This window comes from Rousettus aegyptiacus, unplaced genomic scaffold (genome assembly GCF_014176215.1).
Source record: "Rousettus aegyptiacus isolate mRouAeg1 unplaced genomic scaffold, mRouAeg1.p scaffold_m13_p_10, whole genome shotgun sequence".
In the NCBI taxonomy this organism is placed as follows: Eukaryota; Metazoa; Chordata; class Mammalia; order Chiroptera; family Pteropodidae; genus Rousettus; species Rousettus aegyptiacus.
Window position 1 is genome coordinate 63,505,249 of NW_023416285.1, and position 16,660 is coordinate 63,521,908.

At 33.1% G+C, this 16,660-nt stretch overlaps 1 protein-coding gene across 1 annotated transcript in view; it reads left to right on the top strand.

Annotated features, from left to right (window-relative positions):
* The window catches only part of LOC107509634, a 70,150-nt gene extending 54,743 nt beyond the window's left edge, over positions 1-15,407 (top strand). Inside the window, exons 15-17 of the mRNA XM_016142310.2 lie at positions 3,802-3,945; positions 11,852-12,060; positions 15,229-15,407. Of these exons, the coding sequence (XP_015997796.2) occupies positions 3,802-3,945; positions 11,852-12,060; positions 15,229-15,386 (511 nt within the window). The 3' untranslated portion in view covers positions 15,387-15,407. The remainder of the gene's footprint in view (positions 1-3,801; positions 3,946-11,851; positions 12,061-15,228) is intronic.
* Positions 15,408-16,660: the final 1,253 nt, after the last annotated feature.

Sequence of the window (16,660 nt, forward strand, 5' to 3'; positions counted from 1 at the left end):
TTCTTTTGCAGGTGGCTTTCCAGTTTTCCCAGCACCATTTATTGAAGAGGGTTTCCTTTCTCCACTGTATGTTTTCGGCTTGTTTGCCAAAAATTATTTGCCCATATAAATATGGGTTTATTTCTGGGCTCTCAATTTTGTTCCACAGATCCATGTGTCTATTTTTCTGCCAAACCATGCTGTTTTGATTACTGTCACTTTGTAGTATAATCTGAAGTTGGGCAGAGTGATACCTCTAGCCTCGTTCTTTTTTCTCAGAATGGCTTTGGCAATTCGGGGGTCTTTTGTGCTTCCATACAAATCTGATGATTTTTTGTTCTGTTTCTTTAAAAAATGCCAATGGAATTTTGATGGGGATTGGATTTAATCTGTATAATGCTTTAGGTGATATGGTCATTTTAACTATGCTAATTAAAATTTTTCTTTTAAAGAGCAGGTTTACATTCACAGCAAAATTGAGTGAGAGGTATAGAGATTTCCAACATACTCCTTGCCCTTACATGCATAGCCTCCCTCATCAACAATCCCTACCAGAGTGATGTATTTGTTATAATTGATGAACATACATCAATATAGCATAATCAACTAAAGTCCATAGTGTACATTGCATTTTATTTTTGGTGTTGTATATTCTTTGGATTTGGACAAATGCATGATGACATGTGTCCATCATTATGGTATCACACAGAGTATTTTTACTGCCCTAAACATCCTCTATGCTTTGTCTGTTCATCCTTCTCCCCTGCCAACTCATGGCAACCACCAACCTTTTTACTGTCTCCATTTTTTTGCCTTTTCCAGACTGTCATATAGTTGGGATCAAACAGTAGCCTTCTTAGATTGGATTTTTTCACTTATTATTTCATAATATGCATTTTATGTCTTTTCATGGCTTGATATCTCATTTCTTTTTAGCACTAAATAATAGTCCATTATCTGGATGAACCACAGTTTATTTATCCATTCACCTACTAAAGGATATCTTGGTTACTGCCAAGTTTTGACAACGATGAATAAAGCTGCTACAAACATCTGTATACTGTTTTTTGTGTGTATTAAAATTTTCAACTTCTTTGTGTAAATACCAGGGTCACAATAGCCAAATCACATGGTAAGAGTATATGTTTAGTTTTATAAGAAACCTCTAAACCGTCTTCCAAAAGCTGTACCATTTTGCATCTCCACCAGCCATGAATGAGAGTTCCTATTGCTCCACATCTTCTTTGGCATGTGGTGTTGTCAGTGTCCCAGATTTTGGCCATTCTATTAGGTGTGTGGTGGTCTCTTATTGCTTTAATTTGCATTTTCCTAAATACATAATATGGAGCATCCTTTCAGATGCTTACTCGTTATCTGCAAATCCATATGTCTTATTTGGTGAGGTATCTAGTAAGGTCTTTGGCCCATTTTGAAATCAGATTGTTTGTTTTTTTATTGTTTAGTTTTTAGAGTTCTTTGTATATTTTGGATAACAGTCCACATATCAGATGTGTCTTTGCTAAGGAAATAGATTCCTAGAGATAACAGTTGTAACAGTGATTTTACGATCCCCAGAAGAGTTTGATACTAGGACACAATTGCAGTAGTAGTTCCATGTTTCCAAAGTTTCTGGATTGCAGCAGAGAAAGCTGTTCCCTTGGCAGACCAGTTTTGCAGTGTTATTCTGGGAGTGACTTCCTAGTAGCCCAGCTAGAGCCTCCTCCATCTTTCCATTGAGTTGGTAAAGCACTTAATTCCATGGATTAAGCTTCTTGCTAAATGGCTAAAGGGCTTTCTTTTTGTGTAACTGAACCCCAGTTGATGATTGTTAGGTGAAAAATGCAGGCCAAAGAGCACTAAGTCACTTCCTGATGGCAAAATTCACCCAGGTGTTTGTCTTTCCCTGCCCAATGCCACTGAAGTATCAGAGTTGCAGCATCAAAGTAGGGCATGGTGTCATCAATGAAACAAAAAACTTTTTGAAATTTTTGAAAGATATTAAGCCAGTTAGATAAAATTGAAGAAAATTAATGATACTGACACTAAATATTCAATGAAAAATGTGGCTCCCAAAAGATGTTTTGAGTAACTGTTAAGTTCTGAATATCTGGGTCAGTAGAGGGAAAATGGAAGAACTTCAGTTTGAAAACTGTTTAGAGGCCCTAGACTTAGATTGCTATTCTTGGCATTCTTCTCTAGGCTTCATTTTACCTGGAGTACTTATTATGGAGAGTGGTTTACATGACATGTTTCTAATATGTGAACTAGGACAGAATGTGAAAATATTCCCAGGATTTTGTATTTATTCAGGTATCATAAAGTCAACAGATCAGGAGATAATTGCCATTGAAAAGATAGTTTGTTTACTCACAGTTCTCAAGAGTCGGGGTCATGCCCCACAATGCAGGGCCACACAGGGAAGCACCAGAGTTGGTCAAGAGGCAGAAATAGTGAGAGATAGCATAGACACCAGTTTTTTTGTATGTATATGGTTTCTGTGGAAAGGGCAGACTAGGCAGGGTAAACTGATTTAGGACCAGCTAGTATGAATAATTTTGGCAGGCCCTAGGGTACAGTGGCTTTCTCTAGTTATGTAGTACCTGGTCCAGGGACGATTAGGTCAGGGAGATAGTGGCTCAGCTTAATAAAGGAAGTGATTGGGGGAATCGGACTCCAGACTGGTTGGTTTGCCTTTGAGAAATATGCTCTACAGCAAGTGGTTGCTATTTTTAAGAATTAGCTAGATCTGGGAGGGGTAGTCTCTCCAGGACAAGCAAAGCCTCATGTGCCAGAGCATCAAGAACGTAGAAAATGAGAAAATACAGTAAATATACAGAGAAAGAAGGGGCGTAAATACTCTCAGATAACTGAGAGATATAGAATCAGTAACTTTTAAGAAACTTGCAGATATGTAAGAAACCATTTGGATTTGCTTCATGAATCCAAGCATTCAATAACTAAATCAAAGTATGTAAATTCTGAGATAGTTGCTTAAGAAAGTTTTAAGGCTCCCTATGGATGAATAACTAAGTAACATGGAATGCTCACTGTGTGCTAGGCACCATCCTAAGAAAGTTACATGTATTAACTCATTATACCCCAACAATCCCAACAAGTAGTTATTAGTATTATTCCCGAATAATTCATTTGGGGAAACTGAATTTAGATCAAATAACTTGCCCTAATTCGTGCTGCTAGTAAGTGGGAACTAGTATTTAAACCCAGTTTAGTCTGCCTTTAGAGTCCAAGCTTCTCATTCTTCTCTACCACCTCTCTACTTGCAGTAAATTTTATAACAAATAATTATACATATTCACAAAGGCTTTGGACTGAAGGTCAGCTTATCATGATAGTTATGAGCATGCAAATTGGGATAATAATAGTATTAACTTTATAAAGTTTTTGCAAGGATTAGTTAATGTAGTGCACTTAATACAGTGCCTGGCAACATAATAAGCACTCAGTAAATGTTAGCTATTATTGTTATGTATACTTTCTTAATAAGTATTTAACCTCTGTATGAGAATTTATTGGCCCAATGTCTAAATAAATTCTCTATAGCTATGATTAAGACCTAATCTTAAATAAAAATAAATTTAAAAGTCAGTAGCTAACCTCTTATACTTTGCAATACCCATGACAATACAAATTCCTATATAAACAAACTGGCGTTATAACATTAATAGTTATTCTATCATTCTTTAAAGTGTTTGATATGTACTAGCATTACATTCATTGCCTCAAATTGTTACTGTATATGGGAATGACCCGAAGAACATAATAACTTTCCTATGTGATTTAATTTCATTTTTTGTTAATTAGAGAAAAGCGATTACAGGAATGGAAAGCTCTTAAGAAAAAACAAAAATTTGGAGAGTTAAGAGAAATTTCCGGAAATCAGTATGTGAATGAAGTCACAAATGCAGACAAAGATGTATGGGTTATAATTCATCTATACAGATCAAGGTAATTACCATAGCATTTTTGCAAATTATTAATATACTAATGTTTTAAGATACATATTTCTGGTTTTAAGGTTTTATAAAGCATATAACAAATTACTCATGAAAAAATATATACGTATGTATATATAGAGCGCCATTGGCTTCAGGGATTAAATTAGGTATTTTAATATATTTGCATGTTTAATTTAAAGAACTTGTCACACTTCTTTAAAAAATAAGCTTTCTTTGGGAGCTAATTAAAAAAACTTATTGTGGAAAATTTCAAACATACAGAAAAGTAGAGTGATAAAATGAGCACACTAAATACAGGCCAGGTAGATTCAACAGTTAATATTTTGCCATATTTTTATCATTTTTTGTGTGTGTGTATTTGCAGAACCACTTCAAAATAAATTACACATAGCCTGACACTTTTCTCCTAAGTAATCCAGCATGCATATTCAAAACACAAGGGCATTTGTCTATATAACCATAATACCATTTTCTTGCCTAACAAAATTAATAGTAATTCCTAATGGCATATAATACCCAGACCATATTACTCAAATTTTCCCAACTTCAAAATATCTTTTATAAATAATATATTTTTGAACAAAGACCCAATCAAGGATAATGGCAGTGCATTTGAATATACATATCTCTTTAGTCTCTTTTTACAGAATAATTCTCTTGCATTCCCCTGTTCCCCTCAAACAGTTAATTATAAAGTGCCTAGTTGTACTAAGTTATAACCTATATGTCCCCAGGCTTCACCAGCCTGGTATAATGATAATTGGGAAAAGTGGACTTTTCTCCGACTCCGCCCACGAAGAGCTGCAAACTCCCATAGTTTCACAAATCTCTCACAGAAACAGTGCCTCTAGCTTTAGGTCCAACTCCCCTCTGCCTGTGTTCTAAGCCAGTCCAGAAACGGAGGTCCTAACAGTAGCCCTCATTGCCCCTATCTCATTCTCCGAATAAAAAAAATGTTTCTCCTCTTCAGGTTCTCAGAGAAATTCAGTATACAGAGCAATTTATGCCAATTAGAGCCTTGCTGTTTACCAGCTTACCCAGTTCCTCAGATAAATTTTGTTAGGACATCATGCCCCATAAAATAAGACTATTTTTTTTTTTTACTGTAATTAAAATATACTACAGCCGTGCCACCCTGAACAAGCTTGATCCTGTCTGATCTCGGAAGCTAAGCAGGGTCGGGCCTGGTTAGTACTTGGATGGGAGCATCTAAGGGAGACCAGGTACTGTAGGGATAAAAAATAAAAAATAAGGGATTGTAAGCTGACAAGATCCTTGCAACCTGTGAGGTCAACCAAGGGTTGCCTCACCTAAAAAAATAAAAAATAAAAATAAAAAAAAAATACTAGTTAATTAATTTTTTAGTAGTTTAAAGCCTTAAAAAGGATCATTTCCCATTTTCTCTATACCATTATTTGGTTAAACCAACTTGGAGATTTGCCGATTTTGGTTCTCACAAATAAGTGTGTGAAACATCAACATTTATAATACTAGGATCTGTGTGTCATAACTTATATACTGAAGTGGTTCACTGAGCATCTTTTCTGAGATCTATTATGATTAGCAGAATGGATATTGGTTCTGAATCACCATACTCTGGTATAAAATTATTTATTTTAATGGTTATTTCTGGATAAGTTACTACTTTTGACAGTTTTCAAAAACACATTGAAGAGGCCGAATGTGTTTTAGTCTCAGCTAGGCTGTTTCAAACTGTTATATGCTTTGATGGACTCAAAGAGTAAGGATCTGTTTTTATATTTTAAATATTTGTTAACTTCTCAGAAGGTTTTTTGGGCAATCTAAAAAAAGTTATATAAAAGATTAGTTTTCTTGACACTAAGAAAATGAATTCATGTGTTGGTATATAACTTATGTTTTAAGAAAATTAATCTATAATCAAATTTATAAAGCAGAAACTATTTGTGTTATAAATATTCTTTAGAAAAGTCTAATTTTAATAATAGATTTACTAAACTTTTTCATATTATAAAGTGAAGTATACCTGTTAATTTGTATTTCCAGCTGCCTTTTATAAACTTTACAGGAAGGTAGAAATTAGTTTTTTAAATTAGGTTCCTAAATTCTATAATTTTAATATTTCTTTGCCATTAATTTATAGAACTGGGCCCAGTCTTTAACCAAGTGAAGGCTCAGCCTGCTTAGGATACCTTAGAGGACTCTAACTAATGCTAGGCCAGTGAGCTTGGTGGCTCAGTTTAAAGTTAGCTTTGTTTCAGATTTTATTCAGTCTTGCACCTGTACCCAAATTCTAATTTTGTGCTTCTACATTATCCTTATACTCAAATGCATATTTTGAAACTCATATACCGTAACTAGGCCTTTAACTCGTTTTCTGATGCCAGAGGTCTCTCTAATATTTTATAATTTTTATGGAGTTAAATTCTGGCCCTCAAACTACTTTCTCCCTGAACCACAATCTGTTATGGCCACAGTCTCTTAATTTCATACTTTTCACTGCCACCACCAATGCCTCCCTGCCTTCTGCCATTCACCTCATAAGTGTCCGTCATACCACTGACTCAGCTCTCATTCTGACAGTAATAATAAAATCCATTTAAATTAGATATTAGTGGATTTAGTTCACCTGTTTGAGGAAAATTGAAACTTATAAAGCCAATTTATATCATTACTTTGTGTGGAAAATTGATATTTAAGTTAGGCAGTACATACTTTTCTAATATTATTGTTAGTAGGCTACTCACTAAAATATAGCAGCATCTAGATTTGTAGCAAGTTATAATTATAAAAGAAATGTTATATATATATATTCTGAAATGTAAATTAAACATATAATGCATTTAATGTTTTTCTTAGCTTCTTGCTTCATAAATTGACATATAACACCACCTAATATTTAGAGGATTTCCGAGGATTTTGTAGGTGATGGAGATACAAAGCCATCTATTTCTGCCACTAAAGAAATTTTGGTAAAGTGGAGGGAGACAATTAAGTGTAGTAATAAAGTCATTTAGGTGCTGTGGTTGAATTCTATACAGAGTAAAGTTACTGCAGATGGAGTAGTAAGTTCTACTCCTGGAGTAGGGAGGTATGGAACTTTCTACAGAGTAAGTAATTCTTGGTCTTGGTCTCAAAAAATAAGAAAAGACTTCCCAAGCTTACGGAGATGGAGAAAGTAGACAGGCTGAATTGGGTATTTTAGATGGAGTATACAGCTTGAACAAAAGTACGAAAATAAGAGGTATCATCTTGCTTTGGAGGGCATTAAGTAATATGGTAGCAGACAGAAAATAATGCTGGAGAAAGGGGCAAGGGCCAGACTGAAGAGCCTGGAAAGCTGCACTGAGGAGCCAAGGCTTTATCCTGAAGGCAATGAGGAGCCACTGAAGGCTGTCAAACTTGATGAAAGGGCAGAGATTTTCATACTGATCTCCCTTTGTCAGTAGGGTCGAGAATGAATTTAGGGAACCAACGCTGGGAAAAGATGACTTAGGACAATCTGATGTAGTTTAAATAAAAAAGGAAAGGAATTAGGCAATGGAGAAAGAGTAGAGAGGATAAGGTATGAGATAAGGAGGTAGAATCAATATGACTTGATTAGTGATTTGATGTGGAAGAAAGGGAGGTTTTTGGCATGAGTGCCAAACTAAGAAAATACAGAAGATAATGCATTATGGAATAGTTTAGATGAGAAAAGCTACAGAGACTTCAATGAGCAGCCCATGGACCAATATCAAAGATTAGTAAATGAATGTATGTTTGTATGTGTCAGATTAAAGGAAAACAATTAAGTAAAAAAAAGATTTTGTGTGTGTGTGTAATTCCCTTTGACCTCCTTCACCTATTTCTCCCCAAACCTACCCTTGACTTCTGGCAACCACCAATCTGTTTTGTGTATCTATGTGCTTGTTTTGTGTTATTGTTATTTTGTTTTTTAGATTCTACATATAAGAGAGATCATATAGTATTTGTTTTTTTCTGTCTGACTTATTTCACTTAGCTTAATGCCTTCAAGTTTCAGCTACGTTGTTGCAAATGGCAAAATTTCATTCTTTTTTATGGCTGAATAATGTTCCATTGTATAGATATGCATACTACAGCTTCTTTTTCCATTCATCTACTGGTGGACACTTAGATTGTTTCCATATTTTGGCTATTAGAACATTTTGAGTTAATGTTTTCAGATAAATACCCAGAAGTGGAATTACTGGATCATGTGTTAGTTCTATTTTTAATTTTTGGAGGAATCTCTATACTGTTTTCCATAGTGACTGCACTGATTTACATTCCTACCAACAGCGCACGAGCGGTTTCTTTTCTTCACATCCTTGCCAGCACTTGTTATTTGTCTTTTTGATAATAGCCATTCTAACAGATGTGAAGTGATATCTCATTGTGGTTTTGATTTGCATTTCTCTGATGATTAATGATGCTGAGCTTCTTTTCATGTACCTCTTGGTCATCTGTTAGTCTTCTTTGGAAAAATGTCTATTCAGATCTTCCACTCATTTTTTATTAGATTGTTTGGTTTTTTACTATTGAGTTGTATGAGTTCTTTGCATATTTTGGATATTAGTTCCTTATCAGATATATGATTTGGATGTATTTTCTCTCATTCAGTAGGTTGTCTTTTGATTTTGTTGATGGTGCTGTTGCTGTAAAGAAGCTTTTTAATGAGCTTTTTAATAATATGGTCCCATTTATTTATTTGTGATTTTGGTATTTTTGCTTTTTGGTTTCAGATTTAAAAAATCATCAAGACCTATGTCAAGGAGCTTACTGTCTATGTTTTCTTCTAGGAGTTCTGTGGTTTTAGGCCTTATGTTCGAGTCTTTCATTTTCAGTTATTTTTTGTGTGTGATGTAAGGGTGATCAAGTTTTGTTCTTTTGCACGTGGTTCAGTTTTTCCAATGCCGTTTATTGAAGAGATTATCCTTTCCCCATTGTATATTCTTCACTGGCTTTGTCATAAAATATATATGTGGGTTTATTTCTGGGCTCTCTATTCTGTTCTACTGATATGCCAATATCATACCGTTTTAACTGCTCTGTTGTATAGTTTGAAATCAGGGAATGTGATGCCTCTAGCTTTGTTCTTCCTCAAGACTGTTTTTGCTGTTTGAGATTTTGTGGTTCTATACAAATTTTAGGATTATTCGTTCTATTTTTTTTGAAAAATGCTATTGGAATTTTGATATTAATTGCACTGAATATGTAGATTGCTTTGGGTAGTATGGACATTTTAACAATATTGATTCTTTCAATCCTTGAGTATGGAATATATTTCCATGTATTTGTTTTTTCTTCAGTTTTTTTCATTACTGTCTTATAGTTTTCAATATACAGGTCTTTTACCTCCTTGGTTAAATTTATTCCTAGTTATTTTTTTTTGATTTAATTATAAATGGGACTGTTTATTTATCTTTCTGATAGTTTATTTTTAGTGTATAGAAATACAACAGATTTTTGTATATTGATTTTGTATCCTTCAACTTTAATGAATATGTTTTTAGTTTTAACATTTTTAATGGCATCTTTAGAGTTTTCTATATATAATCTCACTCCACCTGCAAATAATACCAGTTTTACTTCTTTTTTCCCAAATTGGATGTTTTTTATTACTTTCTTTCTTTTCTTTTCTTTTTTTTTTTGCCTAATTGCTCTAGATAGGACTTCCAATACTATGTTGAATAAAAGTGGAGAGAGTGGACATCTTTATCTTGTTCTTGATCTTAGAGGAAAGGCTTTCAGCTTTTCACTGCTCAGTATGACATTAGCTGTGGGCTTGTCAGATATGGCCTTTATTATGTTTAGGTACATTCCTTCTGTACTCTGTTGAGATTTTTTTTAAATGTGTGAAATAAGTTTATCAAAAATATATTGAGACTAAATGCCAGAAACCAGCAAAGAGAAATCAAACAAAAAATAAAACAAAACTCTTCTCCCAAATGTTGATAAGAATTTAATGCATTTTCATTGATTTCCATTATCGAGGTTTGTTTAAATGGAGCAGGAACTGAAATATACATGCAAAGCAATTTGAGTGTTTAAATCTATATTTTTTCCTGATCATTTACATTTGTCTGGCCCACAACTAAAGAGCATTTTTTTCTTAGTAACTAAACTTTGTCAAGTTTTTCCAAAGCATGCATTTGATTTTCACAAGAACTACAGTGATTTTCTTATTCCACTTTTATTTATTTATTTTAATAAAATGTGCAATTGGCACAAACAGGTGTAGAGGAGGAAGTACACAAAAGTCCAAAAGGGTCACCACCTGCCTGGAGCATGCAGTATGCCCTGGCATGAGTCACTCAATTAGGAGAGCTTCAACTGTGGGTGTGGCAGGTTTTAGGAATTAAGAATACAAAGGGGAATAAGATGTTTTGTGGTATGGTAAAAGAGGCCAATTAAACTTTATATATATAGTTTCGAAAAGATATACAAAGCAGTACAAGAGAAAACACTAATTTTGTCTGTTCAAAAAAGCTTTCTTTGATTAACACAGTACACGCTAATCTTTCTCTTCTCATACATTATTTAAAATATGCTCCATATGAGTGTTGAGGAAATAAATACAAAGGCAAAAGAGAACTACTCTTGTATCAAATTTAGGTTTATATTTAAAAAGAAAATTCAGAAGAAAGATCAGATTTTTTTTTTTTTTGAGAGAGATGAAGTTAATCAGCTATTGATATCAGAATGGATAAGATTGCCCAGGGAATGTGTCTGGGCTGAGAACAGGGTCCAGGGCACAATCACAAAAATCATCTACATTTGAAGCATAGATAGAAGAAAGCAAAGAAGTAAAAAAGAAATTAATAGAATGTGTTATCACAGAAGCCAAAATAAAAGGGTCTTTCAAGAAGGGCGATGAATAGAACATTTTCTTTTTAATCTAGGCTTTGAACAGGAGAGAGAGAATAGTTATTAGGAGGGGACAAAGAGTTGTAAGAGACTTTTTAAAAACTTGAGTAACTTTTAGTAACTTGAATGTGTTTATGTAAAGTGGAGAAGGAAAGGTTTAGAGAACAGGAAAAGAGGAAAGCAGAATAGCAGAGAAAAGTCCCATAGGAAATGAAAGAAATTTGGGATAAAGTAGAGGATTAGGTTTGAAACAGTTTAATAAAGGTTTGAGTGAGTGATAGACTGAGAGAAAAGGGACTAATTGAAGAATGGGTGTAATGGGAGTTAAGTGATAGAGCAGGAAGAATCACAGGTTTTAATCATCCTTCCAATCAATTTTAAATTTCTAATGAGGAATAGTTCTGGATTATGGAGAACAGGATGTAGCATGGAGTGGGATATCAAAGAAAAGTGTGGGCAATGTTTGTTAGAGTCAAGAAATTCAAGGTAGTTTGAGATAAAGAATTTTGGATGTGATAAGTCATGTGAAAATAGCCTGTGATGCTGATAGCAGTTGGGATCCTTTTGTTAAAACTCAAAACTGCCAAGGATCCCCTAGAGGTGTCCTTTTTCTCTGTGTTTTCTTCCTCCCTCCCTCTCCTTCCCTCTTCTCCCTCTCCTCCTCCTCCCCCTCCTCCTCCTCCTCCTCCTCTTCTTCCTCCTCTTCCTCCTCTTTTTCTTTTCTTTTCTCCTGTGTCCTATAACTAGGAGCTAGCTCGATTAAATTGATACTAAGTCAGATGTAATTAGCCTTACTTAGGCATCAAATTCCCATGGTAGCAAGCTTTATTCCCACGCTATAATGGTGTTTGTAATAAAAATCAGAGGTTCTACATTTCATAATTACTAAAGGTAACAATAATGGATGACAATTGATATGTTCTTAGATATTATTAAAAGAATATCTAAAGATATATTTTTTCATGGAGATGTTTCTCTTATCTTACTAGACTGAGATGAATAGTCTATTGTTTAAAGATATTGTATGTACTGCTTCTCTTTTTTAGCATACCGACATGTTTGTTGGTTAACCAGCATCTTAGTCTCCTAGCAAGAAAGTTTCCAGAAACTAAATTTGTTAAAGCCATTGTGAATAGCTGTATTCAACACTATCATGACAACTGTTTACCAACAATTTTTGTTTATAAAAATGGTCAGATAGAAGGCAAATTCATTGGAATTATAGAATGTGGAGGGATAAATCTCAAGTTAGAAGGTAATTATATTATTTTTAAAATTTGTTTATAAAAAAGGTGAAAACTTCACTAAATAAATATCATGGAAGTTTATTTCTATAAAACGCAACGTTTTTTCCCCTTTCTTCTGTTCTCTTCTTTTATGCTTACATATTTATTTCCTATAATACCCACTTGCTTAAATCCTTAATGATTCCTTGTCTTAAGGTAAAAATTCAGAATCTTCTCTGTGAGAATTTTGGCCTACTTATCTACATTTCTCAATGTTTTCTAGTTTCTGCTCCAGCCAGGCTGGTCCTCAATAGTAGTTGAAGACACACCTTAACTCATTTGTGACTAGACTTTGTTTCATACTCTTTTCCTGTATCCAAAATACCATAATCTCTATTTTCACGTCCAAATCCTATTCCTTCACGATTCTCCTAGGTTTCCATTTTCCCCCTTGTGATTCTGGACCAATTCACAATGTCTTCCAGTTCTCTACTGAGTTTCTACATACTATCTGGCTTTGTTGGTTAATCAATTCCTTTTGAGTTTTGTCTCCCCTAACAAGGACCATGCCTGCTATTACTTTTTTTTTTTTTTTCATAGTACACAGCACAGGACTTTGTATCTTTACCTTCTTTAATGATTTTTTACTTGCTGACAGAGTTCTAAGGCCATGTCCTTCATCTTAAGTCATTTCTTGAAACTGCTTTAATTTTATATTACTTAAATCATTTTTTGTTACCATCGTGTTGAACTCATTGTGAAGTTGTTTTTTACAGCTAGTTTTTTACTCTCTTGTTCTCTTAAAATTATTTTTTACCTTACTGAGACCTCGAATAATTTAATTGTTCCAGATTCATCCTTTTACTTCTTCTGGTCTCTAAAGCCCCCCATTTGTTTACTACCTTGATTTTTTTCAACTTGTACCTCATTCTTTTAATTAAAAAAAATTAATACATAAGAGTTAAACCAATAATATAGCAAACATTTATGTAATTATTACCCAAAATAATAAATGTGAATATTTGTTTATGTTTGCTTTAGTTATTGGTTTTTTGATTGCTGCAATAAACATTACAGATATGGTTGAAGTTAACATTTCTAATACCATTACCCTCCCTTCCCAGAGGCATTACAATCATGAATGATATGTTTTCTGGTCCATGGTTTTTTTATTGGTATATTTAAATTTTTTTGTCATAAAATATACATAACACAAAATTTATCACTTAACCATTTTTTAACATATAATACAGTATTAACTATAGTTACCATGCGGTACATTACATACCCAGAACTTTATTTTATAAATAAATGTTATTTTATTTAACCATTTTAAATTATATAGTTCAGGGGCATCATGTGCATTCACATTGTTGTGCTACCATCACTGTAATCCATCTCTAGAACACTTTTGATCTTGCATAGCCACAACACTATACCAATTAAACAATAGCTCATTATTCTCTCTCCCTTTTGCCCCTGGCTACTGCTACTCTACTTTCTGACTCTACGAATTTGACTAATCTCAATACCTCGTATAAGTGAATTGTATTTGTCCTTTTGTGACTGGCTTATTTCACATAGCTTAGTGTCCCCAAGGTTCATCCATGTTGTAGCATGTATCAGAATTTCATTCATTTTTTAAGGCTGCAAAATATTCCAATGCATGTTTATACCGTATTTTGTTTACCCCTTCAACTGTTGATGGGTGCTTGGGTTGCTTCTAACTTTTGGTTGTTGTGAATAATGCTGCTATGAACATGGATGTACAAATAATCTCTTTTAGTCCCCTTTTTCAATTCTTTTGGGTATATACCTGGCAGTAGAATTACTGAGTCATATGGTAATTCTAATTTTTTGAGCAATAGCATAGTGTTTTCCACAGTGGCTTCTCTTTTGAATATATACTCCACAAAAGTTTCAATTTCTCTATATCCTCACCCACATTTGTAATTTTTTTAAATAGTATCCATTCTAATGTGTGTGAGGTGTTTTCCCTACTGATTTTTAATGTTTATGTCATTTTCATAGTTCAAAAAATGCTTCAATTTGTATCTGAAGTCTCTATTGTATTCCACTGACTAGTCTATTTGGCTCTTTCTGAATTAATACGGCATGGTGTTAAATTACTATACCTTTACAACAATCAAGTTGTCTCTAGTAGGCCATGCTTTTTTCAAAATTTCATGTGTTGGAATTAGTCAAGTTCTGTGAAAAATCATGTTATTTATTAGAATTATATTTATAGATTAATTGTTGGAGGCTTGATGTCCTAGTATCAGTAAATATTTTTATTCATGAATGAGATATATCTTGTCATTTATTTGACAAGACATATCTTTGATCTTCTTTGATTTTTTTGTAATTTGCCTCATAAGTATTATATTACATTTTGTAATATATTTTGTACTTTTCCTGTGTATTTTGTAATGTTCCTCATAAATAAAATATTCTGTTCATTTATACAGTACTTAGGAATAAATTTAACAAAATGATGAATTTGCACAGATGGAGAATTTTTGGTTATCAATTCAGTTCTTTTTGGTTTCTCTTTTAAATATATTTTGGTAATTCATAGTTTTGTTCAAATTTTCCCATTAATGTTTTCAAATGTATTGGCATAAGTTTTTTCATAAGAAGTCTCACAACTTCAAAACTTTAAAATCTTTACTTTGGTTAAGTCCCATGCAAATTTTTGATATTATTTTTTTCCCCGCTTCTTGTCATAATTTTAGTTACCATGACTGTACATTACATACCCAGAACTTTATTTATACTCAGACTATAATAGACACATAGTCTCTTCAAAGAACCAGCTTTTGATTTTGTTGGTCACCTCTACTGACTTTGTTTTTCTACCATTGGTAAAGTCTTTTCTTCATTAATTCCCTCTTTCTCGTTTCTTTGGATTTACTTTATCCTTCTTTTCCTAGCTTCCTGATTTGAGCTTTTAAACTGTTCATTTTCAGTCTCAGTCATTTTAAAATAAAAATTTTAACCATAATTTCTCCCTTTAAATGTAACTTTGCTGCATCCCATGTGCATTTTCATACTGTAGCACTTTGTCATCCCATTCTAGATATATCAGCTTTTCACATTAATTTTACTACAGTCAACTTCTGTTTTCTATAGATGAGGAACTTCTTTTCATTTTTCCAAGATTTTAATCTAATTTAATGATGGATTATTTATTGCAGAACTTGAATGGAAACTAGCAGAAGTCGGAGCAATACAGACTGATTTGGAAGAAAACCCCAAAAAAGGCATTGTAGATGTGATGGTATCATCAATTAGAAACACTTCTATTTATGATGACACCAACAATTCAAGCAGTGATAATGATGATACCAAATAGAAATATTTAATAAATAAATTTAAAGTGTTTATATACTGTTTTATTTATAATCAAGAGCTCAGGAAATTTAAATTTATTTTCACTTTTAGAATTATAGTTTATATGTCATTTCAAAAATTTTCAGGTATTTCAGAATATTCATTGTCTCTAACAAAACCCTTATTTTTCTGTGACTTGTCCTTTTTCTGACCTATGCTGGACAAAAACAGAGATTACCAGCCCTCTGTGTTGCTTCCCTCCTTCTAAAGAGGCCTGCAGATGAAAATGATGAAAGAGAACCATGAGATTTCATATACTTCATATCAATAAATTTTAAAGTCTATTTTAAATTTAAGGCTTTTTCTTTGAAATCTCTTACTGATTAAAAAACTAACCACTCAATATAAAAATGCAATTTAAAGATTCTGAAAAGTATATAAGAAATATCCCTACTGATCGTTATTGTTTTTAATAGTTCTGTTATTAAGTTACAAAATTAATAAGTACTCCCGCTATTATTAGATCATATGACATTTAAGTTTCTAAATCATGGGAAGTGAGAAAAATATATTGTGAGGCTTACCTAAGTTTCTCTAGTAATCACAGAATAATTCATCATGAGATAACATAAAATATTAAGATACTTCTGAAGGCCTGTAGAATGTCTTATCTTTACTTAATAATGAACACCATTTTTAGAGAAAAGCATGGTAAATCTAGCAAGTAATAGTTCAATAATAGATTTTATTTTCTTTGTATTGATGATCCATCTTTCTGATTACAGTTGTTCACTGATGTTTGTGAGAGAATCTAGACTAAGTTTAAATGATTAGCTACAAAAATAAATTGGTGAGAACTGAGGCAGTTTAACTTGGAGTCAAGAAAAGCATCTTTGCTGCTCTTGGGGGTGGGTAGGGATCATAGAGTCTGCACAGATGATGAAGTAGAAGAAAAGTTAAATACAGATTTGAATAAAGTGATGATAATTTATTTCACCAGATAGGATAAAATCAAATGATCCAACTTTGGAAAGAATTTGGAAGACCCTTTTCTTCTGAGATAGCAAAGAAGGGCTTTTGAAAATAAGTATCTTGGGATGAAGAGAAAGTAAGTTGTGACGGAAAGTTTGGAGTTGTACACAATGCTCAGTCTCATAGAATTATGCACACATGAGAAATAATTACCTATACTGATCCAACTCCTGAAATTCTCTTTAACAAATGGATAATCTCCTATATGAAACAGATGTGGAAATGAAAGGAAAAACACCCTATAATCATGTTGTTAAAATGTTT